General features: G+C 38.9%; 1 protein-coding gene across 2 annotated transcripts in view; it reads right to left on the bottom strand.

The window, feature by feature from the left end:
* Positions 1–17553, bottom strand: part of LOC131234972 (uncharacterized) — a 43121-nt gene extending 25568 nt beyond the window's left edge. The window contains exons 1-10 of one of the 2 annotated variants that reach the window (XM_058232004.1): positions 17475–17553; positions 17019–17427; positions 16180–16257; positions 16000–16055; positions 13171–13290; positions 12992–13062; positions 12747–12840; positions 12306–12515; positions 2951–3202; positions 1955–2063 (exon numbers count right to left, since the gene is read on the bottom strand). In XM_058232004.1, coding sequence (XP_058087987.1) covers positions 1955–2063; positions 2951–3202; positions 12306–12515; positions 12747–12840; positions 12992–13062; positions 13171–13290; positions 16000–16055; positions 16180–16257; positions 17019–17336 — 1308 coding nt within the window. In that variant the 5' untranslated portion in view covers positions 17337–17427; positions 17475–17553. Of the gene's footprint in view, positions 1–1954; positions 2064–2950; positions 3203–12305; positions 12516–12746; positions 12841–12991; positions 13063–13170; positions 13291–15999; positions 16056–16179; positions 16258–17018 lie in introns of both variants that reach the window. The other variant, XM_058232005.1, reaches the window with a different exon arrangement.
* Between the last annotated feature and the right edge of the window lie 1141 nt (positions 17554–18694).

Below are 18694 nucleotides of genomic sequence, written 5' to 3'. Positions count from 1 at the left end.
CTACCATAAACATGTTCAAAATTATAAATGAATGCATATTTGGAATATTTAGAATTTTCCGGATTTAATGGATATTTTTTGACATTAAAGAAAATAATAAAAATAATAATAATAATAATAATAATAATAATTGACCATTACAGGGCCCGTATCGACCGATATGGGCCATCACCGTATCGATAACAGTGGGGACTGTTATGGCCACCGTTACCGCAACGGTATACCTTGCCTTCGAGTTACACCACTCCCCTTCTCCGATTACAAAAGCAATCTGATCTCCCCTTACAACGTACACCCCTAGGAAAACCCCTAGCCCTTAAGAAAAATCCATTCCCAAGCCCTTATACGTGTAGAAAACCCTCTCTCACTGCAAAACCCTTGCCCTATGAGAGAAAACACTCGTTCTCTAACAATGTTGTCGAATCGCATATGCAATCATGTGCAATTGCATATGCGATTGCACAATCACATATGCGACCGTATATTTTTTAAAAATTTTAATTATTTAAAAAAAATTAAACGAAAAATATGGAAATTTTCAAAAAAAAAAATGTAAAAAAATATAAGAAATTAAGGGCAACTTTCCTAAGTTAATAGATAACTAATTTTAAATATTTAAATTATATTTGAGAAAAATAAAATCAATTAAACAATGAATTAAACATCAAGTGTTTGAATCTTGATCTTCCAACTTCCAAGAGAGGGAATGTAGGGGGGAGAGAGAGAGAGAGAGAGAGAGAGAGAGATTAAGACCACTTGGAATTAAGAAACGTAAGAGAAGAAGAGTGTAATAGAGTTTTGGAGTGAGAACATCGGAAATGGGGGAGGTTTGGAAGCCTTTTTATTGACAAAAAGTTGTTTTTTTACAAAATAAAAAATGTGCCAACCATTGGCCAATATGCGATCACGTATGTTGTATGCGATCACATACATCACATGCGATCGCATATTTTTGCATATGCCGCATATGCGATCTGCATATGGGTATGCGCATATGCGGTAGGACATGCGTATATGCAGTCGCACATGACAACAATGTAAATCTCTAAAAGCCCTAATCAAATCAGGACTTAAATAGCCCGACTTACGCAAAACCACATAAAAGAGTCGGTATACGTCGGTCGGACCGACAAAGTCCTGCACTGCTCCTGACTTCTGACTGAGAAATGCTGCACTCTGTAGGTCGAAACAGAGCCCTACTTCATCTCCCAGATTGTGCAGAATCCAAGGCAACCGCACAACAGAAAGAATGGAGGTTGATGAGGTTATTTGTAAAATCGAAGATCTTGTATCAAGCTGGGCTACTTATGTAAAGGTCAATTTGGCAGAAAATCTTTTCGTTTCTTCTCAGTGTTTATTGGGTGTTGTACTATTTTCCCCTTTTTGCAGGCTTCTCAATAAATTGCTATTATCTCTTTTTAAAACAACGATTTGTGTTTGTGGGTGTAGGTTAGCTTCTGCATGCATACATGTGGGTGTGCTTGTCAGCACATGCGTGTGGGTGTGAGTGTAGCCATAATAAAAGCAACGTTATTATTATATTTTGATTGAATGGAGTTCTCCTTTTAGTTTTCTTTTACAATTGGACTTTTAGAAGAATTATTCCTGTTTGTTTTGTTCTAATTTTATAATACAGGCTGTTGTGATTATCCCAGACCGCACATTTTGGGCTAAGTATAAATTTTGCAGAGACAATTGGAGATTTGATCAACTACAGGGGGTAGTTATTAATTTCTTTCAATTTAAGCTCAATTCGTCAATTGTGCAACATCAGATTGTTATGGTAATACACACAGATTTTATGTGAGTTGAGTGTTGATACAACAAATGAAGTGTGATTAAGAGTTAGGAAAACCGGGTAACCGTACTGAATAATTACAAAGTAAATGACATGATGCACCAAAAACTAAACTGATCCAGACTGCAATCCTAACTACATTATAGAATATGATACCTTTACTACATAAAGCACAAACCGCTCCAAATCAAGACATCGCAGCAGGAAATGAGCTCCCACCACAACCATTACAGGGCGGCCCTCACTGTCAACCCCACCACGATAACTGAAATACAGAAGTAAAGCCAAAAACTCAGGAGGCATAAAATGCAAGCCAAGACCTAAAATGACGACATACTTACAGCTATAAAATAGACTGGAGGCAATCATTATAAGTATTTTATATTTAACAGATAGTAAATCCTTGAAAATGGCAATAACATAACAATTGTCTATCTTTAATGAATAATAAGGGATGTTATATTGATGCAGCTCAATAACAGTGTGCTTAGGTGTCACTGTCTTCACATTGAGCTCAAAGGCATTGACTGAAATTAGGTCCAGAAAGATTATTTGGTGGGCTCGTAATGGTCCGGCCAACCTGTGGAAGCTCATGTTCATGGTTGATGAAATTCGGAAGTTTTCTTGTGGGTTAAACATTTCATTTGAACATCTTGACTTGGGGGGGGGCAATGATTTTGCAGACTCCTTGGCAAGGGAGTAATACGCTCTTCCATTCATATTGGGACTTCAGTTCCTTTATCCTCATATTTCTACTTCCTTTGAGTGAAATATTTTCTTCTCAAACAAGATTTTTTTTAAATTCCAACCAAATTACAAACACTTAGAGAAACGGCCACCTTGACAGACATTCTCAGGGAGCGAGATTCAGAATGGAGTTTCCACACTTCCCCAAACAACATGCTATCTGGACCTGAAGTTGCTGCCATGCATCACATCTCAACTGTGCAAAAGATGTCAAGATCATCACATTCATTACCTAAAGAAGCTGCTATTGCTGACAAGAATTAGTGCATTCATTATGTGGCAAATGGAAGTGACAGCTCAACACAATATCAAAACCGACACAATTATAAATTTATAGAAATGCCCAAAAACAAATCAACTAAAACTTAATGTATACATTTAAATAAAATATGCATAAGAACTCACACAATTTTCATTTCTGCAATTTCTGAAAGATAGAGTGAATTTGCTTTGGCAAGATATCTGGCATGAAGTGAGTATTCTTCAGCTGCAGATAATGGAGGACCGCCAAGATCACCGAGTCCAAGCAATTTAGCGCAATTCCAACCACTTTGTGTTTGAGCTTTCTTTTCCAATTGCTCCTTACGCCGTTGATCTGGATCCTTGGTTAAAGACATAAATGCAGGATCCAGATATGAATCCAGAGAGGAAGAATTTCTGACAAAACAAAAGTCATCTGTCAAAGCTAGAGAAAAAAAAAAATTTACTAACGAAAAACAGCAAGATAGCATGGATTTCATTGCAGAAGGAACCATGGAAGAAAGGACTATCTTGAAACAGATCCAATCCAATTCAGAAATCAGTTTTCACTTTTATGTTGAATCAATAAAATACTTGACAACTTCGTAAAAACGAGTGTCGATGATGAGAGTTCCAACTTGGTACAAAGCCGACTGAGTCACATGGGATGAGCTCCAAGCAAAGCATCAAGATTTGAATATTGAAATGGTTGTCTACATTATTTCCTTGATGAGAAAGATAGGAAATATAGGAGAACACAGAACTCAACAAGGGAATAGACTCATCAACGTGAACAACCACATGGATATAGCTACAAATATAAAGTAGGTTTTTGTCTATCCATGTATGCACCTTTTTCCAAGTGTTTTGAAATGTGATTAAGTATGATGTGATAGAATTTGTCAACTATTTCTTCATCAATGGTCAATTATCTTCGAAGCTAGGGGCGCCTTTTCTTGCCATTATTCCGAAAGTAGAAAAGGCTGAGCGCTTAAAAGATTTCCAACCCATAAGTCTAATCGGTAGCCTGTATAAGAAAATTGTCACAATCCTTGCCTCGATATTTCAATCGGTCATCGAAAGCATAATCTCAGAAAATCAGGGTGCCTTTGTGATTGGTAGGCAGATTTTGGATAGCACTCTCATTGCCCAAGAATGTATAGATTCCAGATTCAAAGAAGCGAGGCTAGGGTAATTTGCAAGCTAGACATAGAAAAGGCATACGACCATGTTGAATGAGAATTCCTTAATTATTTACTGGATAGAATGTGTTGTGGGATCAAATGGAGGAAATGGATCCAGACATGCATTAGATCTCTGGTCTTCTCTGCCTTGGTGAATGGTCCCCAAAAGGTTATTTCAAGGTGTCAATGGGATTATTGCAAGGTGCCTGACTATCCCCTATCTCTTTATGATCATAACATAAGCTTTTAGCCTTATGATGTCAAAAGGACAGCAAGCTAATCCCTTTAGTGGGTTCGAGGTAACAAGTTCGGGAACTAGAATATCTCACCTTCAGTTTGCAAATGATACTATAATATTATATGATGCAGATTAGGTGGAGGTAGACAATTTACATGAAGTTGTTATCTGTTTCGAGGCATTGTCGGGGTTGAAAGTTAATTTCAAGAGGAGTGAAATGTTGAGCATTAATCTTAATAAAGAGGAGACTTCAAGGCTTACTTTGGTGTTTGGTTGCAAAAAAGGCCCATTCCCCTCCTCCTACTTGGGCATTCCTCTGTGCAATGGGAAGCACACCAAACATTTATGGGATAGGTGATCGAGAGAATAAAGAATAAATTGTCATCTTGGAAAAGGTGCTACCTTTCGTTGGGAGCCTGTCTAACCCTCATCAAGGCCACTTTCTCTAACACGTCGATCTACTTTATGTCCTGTTCAACTGCCCAAACTCTGTGTTGGAAAAGTTAGAGAAGTTAAGGAGGGATTTTCTTTGGAAGGGCTTAGAAGTTAACGTCAAATTTCACTTAATGAAATGGGATGAGGTCTGTTTGTTGGTGCATCGAGAGTGTGGGATGAGAGATTTACGCAGTATGAACCTAGCCCTCAGTAAATGGCTATGGTGGTTCGGAACAGAAGGGTATTTTTGGTGGGAAATCATTGCAAGTAAATACGGCGTGCAAGATGGCGGATGGGACGTGAAAGAATCAACTCTTGATAAGGCTTCTAACACTTGGAAGACAATGGTGTCTTTGAGATTGAGGTTCAGAAATGGCATTTCTTTTTTTATCGGAGTTGGTACTAGAGTTAGATTCTAGAAGCATATATGGTGTGTGATAATAAACCTTGCAGCAGGTATTTCCGAATCTAGCAATGCTGATGCCTTCCAGAAATACCAAAGTAGCAGAGTGCTACTTCTCTCATAGGACTTCATCTATACAGGTTCTTCCATGTAGGAGGACACTGAATTAGAAGAGCTCGTCTCCTCAATGAACTGATTACAGACCACCCAAATTCCATCCGGGGGAAATGACTTGATGATATGAGGTGTTTCGTCTTGTATTCCTTTCCTGTTTTACCTTGGCATGGGTTTCTTAATAAAATTTCCCTTATCCCTCGAAAAAAAAAAAAAAAACAGAGAGAGAGCAAGAAACTACAAAGATCCATCAAGGCAATGCATACAATGCTCCCATACAAGGAAATGTTGCAAGAAATCCTTAGCTAGGGAATCTCCAATACTATTGGCCACTTAAAGAATTTGATGAAGGAATCAGGGCTGAAGCCTTATGCTAATTGAAATAAAAAATAAATCCCACGGGGTTCACATCTCCCCAATGCCAAGAAATTACATTACATGCGTCATCCTCCACCATCGCGGGCCTCCAACTTAACTAGCAAAAACTCCACCATAAATTGATGGCCAACAACTCCACCATATTTGAATTCCAGGACACCATTGGCCTAGAAAACAAAAACTTCATAGAACCATTTTGTCCCTTAACTTGTCTCCTACTTTGGAATTCCGAAGATTGCCCATCAAAGTGCCATCAATATTATCCACCTACTCGGCACAAAGAAACTCCAAGCTATAGCTTTGGGGGATGGCTCCTGGGAGTCATTGATAAATCACCTCCAATCTCAATGAAGTCAGCTTTAGGAACTCCATTGGACTCTTAGGCCTTTTTTTAAGAGTGAAATAATAGCATTTTATTAAGTAAATGCTGAAAAAACAGCAAGAATACAGCCCAAACAACTTTCATTACAGACAGCCCTAAAGGGACTAGAGTCGCAAAAAGATTATAACTTGCAGACCCTACAATCAAAACATAGATACCACAAAATCCACATTTATATTTTGATTCCCAGCAGCCCACTCTAGAATCTCCTTCTTAGATTCCTTAATAATTTGATCATGTGGACTTTGTTGAGGAAGCATCTCTAATTCCGTTCCCATCAGGTGCCCCGTACTACTGCTAAAAAAACAAGCCGTCATGTTGTTTTCTTCTCTTTCGGTAATATACTTCCATGCCACGCCCAGGGTAGATCAACCACCAATGGTGGCGTCACCCATGAAACCTCGAAACATGATATTAAAAATAAAATAAAATAAAAAAAGCCCAAATTTGGCGTACGAACGCGCAATGGATGAATAGATGATCGACCAATTTGGCGTCTTCTATGCATAACAGGCATACATTTGAGAGTATCATAGATCGTTTTTGGGAATTATCTATGGTTAAGATACGATTGCGTCCAACTAACCAAAGAAAGGAGGTTACCTTAGGAGGTGCCCCATAGAACCAGAATGCGTGGAAGAATTCTTTCCTCCTTATTTCCTCGGGAGCCAATAGTAGTTATAGAATGAGTTAACTGAGAACCAAACCTAAAACCTTCCACACCATAGAATCCTCCAGTGTCAGCATCGGGCGAAAGCTATGGAGCCAATTTAATAATAGTGTAATATGTCGCCTCCTCATTTGTCAGAGCTCTTCAACAAGGGAAGCACACGCTAGATCCGCCTACCAGTGAATAACAATGTTCGCAATATCAATAATATCAGCCGATATTATCGTTATCGCTGGCTAGCGACACGAAATCAGCCGGAAATCCCTCAGAAATTTATTTAAAAAAAAAAAAACAGATTTCTATGTATCGTGCAATATATTGCACGTATCGCACCGTTTTTTGCAATATCGAAGATATTATCTGTAGATTTATTCCTTTTGGCTTGCATAATTACCAAAAAAAAAAATCGAAAAAAAAGGAAGAAGAAACAGGAAAGAGCTTTGAATTCAACAATCTCGATTTCTTACCTTTTTGCTTCGAATAGAAGAAAGATTCAAATTGCGCACGAGGTTTCGGCGAGAAATCTGTTGGAAAAAACCTATAGATTTGGGTTTGAACGAGGGAATTTGGGGATTTTTGAGAGATTTTAGGGTTCCTACCGGAACCCTTTCTGTTTCTAAAATGGGTGCGGATTAGCTACTGACAGGTAGAGTAGCGCAAATAAAGTGACGTCGTCAAGTTTTGTGGGCCCCACCATGATGTACGTGTTGTATCCACACCATCCATCATTATGGAGAGATCATTTTAGGGAATGAGACAGAACGAGACAATCACAAATCTCGAGTGGACCCCACCACATAAAACAGTAGAGACTTTGTGCACCTTTGAAACCTTCCTAGGGCCATTATGAGATTTTTTTGTGATCAAACATGTTAATAAGTTAACACGGACATGAACGAAGGGAAAACATAAATATCAGCTTGATCGGAAACTTCTGTGGCCCTCAAGAAGTTTTTTAATGGTGGGCGTTTAATCCCCATTGTTTTCTGTGGTGGGTCCACTCAAGCTTTGGATCTGCCTCATTCTTTGACTAATGCCCTAAAATGATCTCTCCAAAATGATGGACGGTGTGGATATAACACATACATTATAGTGGGCCCACAGAACTTGGTGACATCACTTAAGCAGCCAATGGCTACTCAACTGGCGTGGTACGTGTCCTTCGCGCTGACGTTCCTCGTCCCCAAGTTGTACGTTCCAAAGGAGATCAATATAACATGGCCCCCAAAATGATGTATTTATTATATCCACACCGTTCATCCATTTTCCAAGATCATTTTAGAGCATCAGCTCAAAAATGAGTCATACCCAAAGCTCAAGTGGACCACACCACAAACAGAAGTGGGGACAATTATTCTCACCGTTAAAACATTTGTAAGGCCCATCATAACGTTTATTTTCTATCCAATCTGTTAATAAGGTCACACAGACCTGGAGGAAGAGGAAAAACAAATATCATACTGATCCAAACCTTTTGTGACACCTAAAAGGGTATCAATGGTAGACGTTCAATCCCCCACTGCTTTTTACAGTATGGTCCACTTGATCATACGATCTGTCTTATTTTTAAGCTCGAGCCTTATGACAAGCTCACCTAATGGAGAGATGATTTGGATATAACACATACCTCAGGATGGGACCCATAGAACTTGGTGACGTTAACACACCAAGCTGGTCAATGGTGTCTGCTACACCCGCTAATCTACTTCTCCCCTTTACAACAGCGTTAGCTAGAGACCAACTCCCCTGCAGGCTGTGGGATCCACTTGATGTATATGTTTTATCCAATCTATCCATTCAATTTAGAAGATCATTTTAAGGCATCAATCATAAAAAATGAGACCTTTTTAAGGCTCAAGTGGACCACACCACAGGAAGCGGTGAAGATTGAACGCTTACAATTGATAACTTTTTAGTAGGGACAAGTTTTGGATCAAGCTAATATTTATTTTTTACCTTCGTTTAGGTCTATATGACCTTATGAACAGGTTGGATAGCCAAATAAACATCAAGATGTGCCCTACAACGTTTCAAACAGATTGGAGGGCAAATAACTCAATCACCACTATTTAATGTGGTGTGGTCCACTTGAGCCTTAAATCTACCTCTATTTTAGGATCATGCCTTAAAATGACCTGTCAAAATGTATGAACGACGTGGATAAAACATATACAATATAGTGGGCCCCATACAGTCTCTGATAATTTAGGTCTGTCTATCTCTTGCGCAGTAAAGCCCAACTTGGGTGAGACCTTTGAACCAGCAATGTGGGTGGGACCCCTGATTGAGTGGGCCACCTTGACGTATGAATTGTATATTCATGCCATTCATATGCTTTTTCAACTTATTTTAGACCATGGTCCAGAAATGAATAAGATAAAAGTGTTAGGTGGACCGCACTACATGAAAGAGTAGTTAATTACCATTGAAAACCTTTTGTGGGCCACAAAAGTTTTACATCAAGGTGATATTTGTTTGTCTTTCATCCAAATTTATATGACCTTATCAATTGGTTGTATTTTCATACATGTCTTAATACATTTATAAATGTTTTACATCATATTTGAATATAGTGGTCTTAGTTCAATCGGACAACACATGGTTTATGACCTTATACAAAGGAAACCTATTATGTGCACTTCTTTTTTGAGATGCTATGATTTAAAAGTGTGTATTAAGGTCTTTTTTAATAATCCCTGAAGTTTCATTGAAAAATTCAACCATTTTCCCGATGTTTCCCCATGTTTCCCAAAAAGTGCGATAAATTACGCGATACAAACGATATATCCCGTGCGATAACCGATATGTATCTGTATCCCAAGGGTGCGATACATTGCGCAATACCGATATTTCGAACACCGGTGAATAACACATATAGATTGAGATATTCTTTGATGCAAAGGAAGGGGAATCGTGCTCTAACGATATCTCCACATCATGCATCCTCCCAAAAACGGAGGCGATTCCCCCTGCCTAGGGAAAAAGCCAATCCTTGCTTGAATAGTAGACAAACCGAAACTATAGCTCTCCATATACCGAAAGCACGATAATGTGAAGACCCCCAAAAAAAAATTGTCATACTTGAACACGACAACTTCCCTCCAAAGACTACCCTCTTTTGTACCAAGCTCCTACCATTTACCAAGAAGTGTTAAGTTCATAAACTCCCAACACTTTAATTTGGCTCCTCCTTCTGCTATTGGCTTACATACCTCTTCCCGTTTTAACTAATGAAATTTCTATTTATTTTCCGCCCCTTGCCATAAAAAGTCACACCTTATCTTTTCCAACTTGTTCAACATTGACTTTGGACATTTATAAAAGGACATGAAATAGATGGAAAGGTTTGAGAGGGTTGCTTTAATCGTTGTAATTCTCCCGACTAACGAGAGGTGACGAGTTTTCCATCTAGATAGCTTCCTTTCGAATAGCTCAGTTACCCTGTTCCAAAGGTGTTTTAGCCAATTTGCCTATACACAATGGAAGATCCAAATAGGTGGAGGGGAAAGATCCAATTGCACAACCAAACATAGCCGCATACGATGAAAGCTCTTCTTTAGAAATCCTAATTCTGAGCAGCTCACTTTACCTCACATTCATCCTCAATCCTGGCACTGCTTGAAAGCAACCCAATTTTTTCCTTAGGTTATCCACCTTTGAAATCTCTACTTCACAAAATAAGATTGTGTTATCCGCGAATTGCAAGTGGGATGCCTGACTTCCTTCATACGCTCCTTCGAAACCATGGATGAGTCCCGCTTCTTGTCCTTTAGCCAGCATTTTTCTTGGAGCTTCCGTAACTACCACAAGCAAAAATGGGAAGAGAGGATCCCCTTGCCTTATTCCTCTAGATGCTTTAAAGTAACCTTTTGGGAAGCCATTCACTAAGACCAAAAAAGATGAGTAAGAGTAAAATTCTCGTATCCAAGTAATCCATTTGTTTCCACACTCTATTCTTCTCAATATATATTCTAAAAAACCCCAGTCGATGTGGTCATAGGCCTTCTCGATATCTAGTTTATACACCACACCTTTATTCCCTTCCTTGTTTCTTAAATCTATGCATTCATGGGCTAAAAAGAAGGGCACTATCTAGAATATGTCTATTTGCAACAAAGGCTCCTTGATTCTTCGAAATAACAGAAGCTAACACCAACTTGAATCCAGGTGCTAGAATCTTGGCCAAGATTTTGTATGGGCTATTGATAAGACTAATCAGTCTAAAGTCTTTTAGTGATTCAGCCCCTTCCTTTTTCTATACTAGGACTATGAAAGTAGCCCCCATCCCTTTAGATAATTGCCCTGACATCCAAAATTCCTCCACAAACTCCACCATCATTTTTTACCACATTCCAAAAAGTTTGATAGAAAGCCAAAGGGAATCCATAGGGCCCCAAGGCCTTGTCTTTGCCCAAGGAGTCGACAACCCTTTTGATTTCCTCTTCTATTACCGGCATTTCAAGGGACTCCCTTTCCAAAGTTGACAAGCAATTGAATGAGAGATTATCTGACAAAGTTCTTCACCCCTCTTCAGCTCTTCTTTTGATAGTAGGCTTGAATAGAAGTGCACAATAGCTGAGCATACTTGGTTGTTCTCTTCTAAAGATAACTTCTTCTTTTTTTTCTTCTTTTTTTTCTTTTTTCTTTTTTTTTTTTTTTGAAGACACAGGGTGTCCCAACCTCTTTTTGAAGTGAGACTAATCCCTGCAGATACACGCAATCACCCACAACCACGTGTATCGGGTAAAGCCAAGGAGGGGAATTGAACCCTCACCTATAGGGAGCAAACCTACGGTGAAGACCATTAGCCCAAACCTCGTTGGGTATAACTTCTTCTTTTTTTGCAAGGTCCAAAGATAACTTTGTTAATCACTTTAGTAAAGAACTCAATAGTAGAAAGAAATGGAGGCTCATTCTTCTCGCAACCATTTGGGCTATTTGGGGAGAGAGAAACAAACGGTGTTTTGTGACAAGAGTCTCTCAACAATCGGTGTATTTAATAAAGTTGTTATATTATTCAAGGATTGGGCTCCTTGAGTTGAGGGTCTTGTGTTTGTTCTGTTTTCTTTGGGGCTTCTATTGACGCCCAGGGGGCGCTGTTGTTGTATCATTGTTTTCTTCTCTTTTTTCTTAACTTAGGTTTGTTTTTCTTGCTTTAATCTCCTTCTCTTTTTTCGGCTTTGCCTAATAAAATTTGCAATGTTAAATTTAAAGGGGAAAAAAAAAAGAACTCTATAGTCCCTTTCTCTTGAAATACCCCACGAGATGGCATCTGGAAGCATCCACCATAGGATTGCCTCCAAGCCTCTCCTCTTGAAGTGTTGTTTGCTTTTTGTCATAAATAACATCACATTGTGTTTACAATCTTCATATATTACCTGTAATCAGGTCATCAGATAAGCTTATTGTATTGTCAATTCATCTACAAAGGCAGGAATCCATAGAAATATCTTTTGCATTGGGGACTCTTATTCATTGCCTTGTGGACTGTATCTCATTTTCTTTTTCATTATCCTTTTTTCTTTATTAAATTTCAAGTTATTCATCAGAGAGAGAGAGAGAGTAAATGAAGTGTGCGGTAGAGATCTCTGTGTTTCATGCCTATAGTACACCCATTGCAACATCAAGAAACAAGCAAATTTTTCTAGCACATTTCTTTATTTAAAAGGAAAAACAGAATGGACAACAACTTTGGAAAGTATACAAGTTCACTAACCGTCTCAGTGTCAGTCCATCGCTAACAGGAAGATCAACTGGAGCTGTAGGAGGCTTGGGGATGGCTGACAACACCGCAGGCAAAGGTGTTATTCTGATTTTGCGCTCATCTATTATTGTCTCACCATTCTCATCCCCTACATCTGCAGGAAGCTTTGACAATGCCACCTGCTCTTCGTGCTTATCCCTGGGGAAGTAAAGTGGAAGCAATCTGCATATAATCAAGAAATAAAACCAGTTAAGGGAAAGAGATCAAAAGTCATATCATAAACCATCCATAAACAGTAGCACACTGACTCAAAAAGAAATCTTTCGATGCTCCAACTTTTAAGAACATGGAAAGAAAAGATAGATGAACAGAACAGGAATCATTTCCATACTTGCTAATGCTGCCAATATCCATAATATATTCTTCAATGTTATGGAAATGTAGCAGCAGTACCTCTTATATATCTCTGTATCAGATGATGTGGTGGTGCAGAAAACAACAGCAGTGATTTTATCTTTCTGCTTTTCCAGAAACCGCCGAACAGTCCCTGGAAATATCCAAAGAAGAGACCAATTGACAAGAAGCAAATGGAACAAAGAAAATACATATACATATGCAGGAGATGCACATCGTGCAAAGCACTATCATGACAGAAAAAAGACAATAAGAAACATAGTAAAAGGCAAGGAATATCTTACTTATTGCCACATGAGCGGCTGGTTCACGAGGATAATTTTTGGACTCTGTATATATACAACCAATTGCAATGCTGCATTTGAAAATATCAAACTAAGTTTTCATTGTCTCCACAAGACATAGGATAAGACATGTATAAAAATCCACATATGAAATATATGTAGATATATAACCCAACAACCTTTGAAGTCCGTTCTCAATAAGAAGCTCAAGGCAAGAACGATAGCAGTGACTAAGAGCATTCTCTGCAGCAGTATGATACTTGACCGCATACTTGGGACCCACTGTATGAATAACCCTCCTGACAGAGCATAAGAACCAGAAATATTATGTCCAAGGCATACATCCACATCTGGAACATAACACATAAAAGGGACAATTAAACAAAGAGCATCAAAAAATTTGGCCCAAGAGACTAGATCTCATAAGGGCCTGATTGATTTTTGAAAGCTTGTGTAATTACCCCTGTAAATGGGTAATTATTACCATTTCACCCCGTTTGAAAATCAAATGAATTTCTGCCTTGGAAACCGGTTCAAAGGAGCTAGTTTAAATTTGTGGACCCCAATGTGATGTGTATTATATATTCATTCCGTCCATCCATTTTACCACAATATTTTGAGGCATGATCCAAAAAATGATGCAGATCCAACACTCAAGTGGCCCACACCAAAAGAAACAGTGGCCCCAAGAGATTTTTAATGGTAAGTGTTTGATTTCCTTTTTCCCATGGCGTGGTCCACATGAGCTTTGGATATGCCTCATTTTTTGGCTCATGCCATAAATTAAACTGGCATAATGGATGAACAGTGTGGATAAGCAATATGCATCACGGTGGGACCCATAAATATTTTGTGGCCTTCTCGATTTTTGCGTCTAAAGAGCAGCTGGTCAAATCAAGCACTGGGAACAGTGCCGTAAATAACAGGTGAAATAATTATTACCCATTTACAGGGTATTTACCACTGAATTGAAAATTCAAACAAGCTCTAAAAGATGGTCCAAGGCTCCTGACCAGGGTTGCCAATGAGCCAAGCGCAGGCCAAGCAAAATTATCGTTTTGAATAGGGCTGGCCCAACAAGTTAAAAAACATGGCCCTAATAAAGGAAGGCCCTATTTGTCGGCTGTCCTACCCCTGCCTCGTAGAGGAAGCCCATGAAGTAATTTCAGAAGATTCCTCCTACAGCATCAATGGGGGGGAGGGGGAGAACTCCCTCACAAAAATCCTCAGTCCTTCATGAAGAGTTGTGGCCTCTGCCGCACTCAGCTCCTTTTTGACCAGCAGGAGAGGGATATATTTGACCACCATGCTTTTATCATTTATAAACAGTCCAATACCACATTGACCCCGTTTCCAAGAGAGGAAACGCAATAATTTAGCTTCCATGCCTGGCAGGCGGAAATCCAAGCACTGACAAATTTAGCATATGATATAATTCATGGTGGAAAGGAAAGAAATTAAAATAAAAAAATAATAAATAAATAAATTGGAAGAAAAGAAAATGGATGAAAGGGGGAGAGAGCTTAGTTTCGACTCTACCCATCTCCTTTATTTATGAACTCCATATTCTCTATCATTTACAACTGAGCTTATCTCTTATCTCTAGGGCAACTCACAAATAACGTACTCTCCAGGTGCACTTAAGAACCAAAACAGACAAGCAAATAAGGTACTCTGCAGGAGTATCTACGAACGCACGTACACACACTATTTTCCCATACAGCACTCAACAATTTACTGATAGCTACTATGATCCACTCTCTCAGAAGATCTCTGGCACATTAGATTTTATATGTTTGATATCTTTATGACCAAATTCTAATTTCAGAAAAATATGATTGTTTCTCTCTTTCCGAACTTCCCAACAATGAGCAAATGGAACCAGCCTCCGACAAAATCCTCCCTGTTTTCTCCAAAAGGGCCCAACCTAGCTTTGTAAGACATCGCCGAGATTCTCTAGGAAAACCCAATGCACACCAAAGATCTTAATCAAGTATCCCCATATACAGTTTCCATTGAGACATGAAGGAACAAATTGTGCACTGCTTCTTCATCCCTTTTGCACACAAGTCATGTCGAAGAATTGAGATGCTGATGCTTGAGGTGATCAGGAAAGAGGATCTTGTCAGCCATCACCATCAAGATCACAGATTCCACTTTTAGAGGCACCAATCTGCCCCATGCTAACCCAAAAGGACAGTAGACGCCCCCTTTAGTGATTTATGGAAAAAGGATTTACATGAGAAAGAACTACTCAACATCCACCTCTGCACCTTGTAATCATCCGCATCCCCGATTGTTAAATCAATTGACAGATCCACTGATGGACCAACTGATGACTCCAAACCATTTGGAGCCAAAAACTATCCCGTAATGAGTGGCAAAAATTGAAATCACTTCAGTTGATCTGAAAACATTCCCTGATTTTCTTATACGCCATCTTCTTAATGTATGCATAGTGCCAAATCCACAATCCTTCTTGGTGGGATTCGGCTAATTAGAAACTTCATACTGTGTTTGCATTCAAAAACTGGTATCCATGACACATAATAGTTTTCAAGTTTTAAACATTTGACCATACATTCAGAGTATCACAGAGGCCACCTAACCATGCTTAGAGACCATAAATGCAACTAACTTAAGAGTTCATGCACACTAAAGTCATATCAACTCCAGGTTTAGAATTCAGAGATACAACAAGGCACCTAAGGAGTTAATTTGCCGCTAACAGAAATTACAGAGGGATTCAATTCATCATGAAGAAACAGAACAGATTATTCAGATCTTGAATTCGATATCGACTTAACCTATATGAAAAATCAATGCTCTTATATGCACATAAAAGATGACTTCTAGAAGTAGACAAATGTCTGGATTCAGCAAGATTTTTTTTTATTAGCAATGCAACCAGTAAGAAATCATAGGTAAAATTATTAGCAAAATGGTTCTTGTTCTAAAAAATTGAGAAAAATCGTTCTTGTATTGCAAAATAAGACTCAAACACAAACCGAGCTGGAAGATCATATGCATTTGTAACTTTCGCCATTCCAGTTCGACATCCACCCTGCAAAGAAATGCAACATGCAAAATCATTCAATGCAACAAAGCCGAGGACTGCTTAATCCAGGAAAGTAAAGCAATAAATAAAAACATAGCTACTGAAATTACCACAACGACATCAGGCTTACCAGCGTAGCACACTCTTCTGCAAGACCGGGTCCAGCAGCAGCATGCAAACCAGGGCTACTGTGTGCTTCATCCAAATTCTGTGAAGCAACCATCAAAGGATTTAGTAGCAGATATTCATTAGTCCTCTGCGTCATATTAGCTATCAAGACAAGTTAACTCAACAAGGGCATGTTCGGAATGCAGGATTAAATGGTATTGAATTGAATAAGGTGGAATTAACACCATTATTGCACAATGATTATATGTCTAGAATAACATGGTATTTTGACCTCCAATTCCACGCTTGTGATAAATTCTTCTTTTGGAAAAAACATTGTATTAAGTGAAGCCTATGTTTGGCAGACCATGGAATTGTAATCAATGGATCAGATTCATAACTGATGCTGGTCACCTGTATGCATATGCAACTCGATTGTCACATGTAAAGGGTGCATATGGATGGACAGTGTGGATAAAACACATGCATCAAAGTGGGGCCCACAGATGCAATGGATTTCAAAATCCACCAGAATTGTTGCGACTGGATTAATCCAATCCTTCCCATCCTTTCCAAATGTCAGATGGAATTTACATCAGACTAAATGCAATTCCATACCAACTAATCCCATGTTCCAAACAGGCCCTAAAGGAACCCAAGAGGTCTCAACATATGCTAGTAAACAAGGAAACAAACATAACCACAGTATCACATATCAGTTCCAACAAGAATAGCACTGTCCTGCCAATTCCCGGCTGTTTGTAGCAAGATTAGCATTTCCCTGCCAATTCCCTGCTATTTCCAAACAATCGACGAACATTCCATTAATTTCAAACACCCTGTTTGGAAAAGATGGTTCACCTCATTTGTGGAGTTAACCACAGCATCAACCTCAATATCCCAAGGGTTGCCACGCCAGAGATATATCCTTGAATTGATTTCATGATCAACAGGAAACCTCGAAACCAACCCATCAACACCACCCTCAGCTCCAGATGTAGATGTCAGAGGATCTGAGAAATACGGGTTGGGGAAGGAAGGATCCTCGCTCTCATACACGGAAGAGGACCGCTGTTCTGCATCAATCCAACGAGGCACTTGATCGAGCATCACCACATAATCTCCACTGTCTGTAGGTAACCCACCCCGGGTTGTAGATGTAGCCACGCTCCGGTACATCTTTCCAACGCCAAAAGGAGAAGAAGAAGAAGAAGAAACCCTAGAATTCGTTTTATCAAAATGAACCTTGCATCAATTGTCTAATCACCAGCTGCCGAACCCAGATCAACTCCACAATTCTCCTGGCAAACTCAAAACCCTAAGGGGCTGTTTGGATGCCTGTAACTTCTTTAAAATGTAAGAAAGTTACAGGAGACTTTCTTACAGGTAACAAAGTGGGTATGACCCTAAAAATGAAGCAGATCCAAAATCTCAAGTGGACGACACTACAAGAAACAATCATGACTGAATTCCCACCATTAAAAACTTATTGGGTTCCACCGGAATATATGACTGAATTCCCACCATTAAAAACTTATTGGTTCCACCGGAATATTTATGAGAAATTTCCTACTGTACGCCTCATATATGGCCCACGAACCTTCTGCAAGCCCACTTGCATTTAGCTTCCAAATATAAGCCCCAACTAACGGCCCCATTTTTCAGGTCGAAAATGCCCCAGCTTTTTCAGCTTTGTGCATTTGGGAAGCTGCGGCATCCTATAGCTACGGATTATAACCGTAGCCATAACCGTAGTGCCATTACACTATATACATTTTTTTTTAAAAAAAAAAACATGGAGAACTTTATTCTACCTACATTTTTCTCTAATACATATTTATATAAATATCTATATATGAGCATATGAAAAAAATTTCTCTCTATTTTTTTCATTTCTTTCTTTATTCATTTAACAAGAATATCTTCTAAAGCAAGATTTAGTTACTTGATTTACCATATATGATTTTGGGGTACGAGAAGCTACTTTAGCCAACCAACCTAGTTATTTTCCAAGATTCCATTAGGTCGATGGTCAAAAATTTGTTTCATTCACTTCGCGGTCAATTTCATTCATTTCATTCACTTCATGGTCAATTTCATTCACTTCGCAGTCAATTTTAATCAGTTCGGGGTGAATTTCATTAACTTCATGGTCAATTTCATTCACTTCACAATCAATTTCAATCACTTCATGGTCAATTCCCTTCATTTCATAGTCAATTCTATGCATTTCACGGTCAATTCCGGCGATTCCCCTTCACTTCACAGTCAATTCAATTCATTTCACGGTCAATTCCATGCATTTCATTGTCAATTCCTTTCACTTCATGCTCAATTCCATGCATATCATGGTTAATTCCGACGATTCCCCTTCACTTCACGGTCAATTCAATTCATTTCACAATCAATTCCCTTCACTTCACTATCATTTTCGTACATTTCACGATCGATTCGCTTTACTTCATGGTCAATTCCGGTGATTCCCCTTCACTTCACGGTCAATTCCCTCCACTTCACGGTCAATTTAATTCATTTCA

This window comes from Magnolia sinica, chromosome 19 (assembly GCF_029962835.1).
Source record: "Magnolia sinica isolate HGM2019 chromosome 19, MsV1, whole genome shotgun sequence".
NCBI classification, from domain to species: domain Eukaryota; kingdom Viridiplantae; phylum Streptophyta; class Magnoliopsida; order Magnoliales; family Magnoliaceae; genus Magnolia; species Magnolia sinica.
Note: the sequence above shows the minus strand (reverse complement) of the source record. Positions and strands in the feature narration are given on the sequence as shown.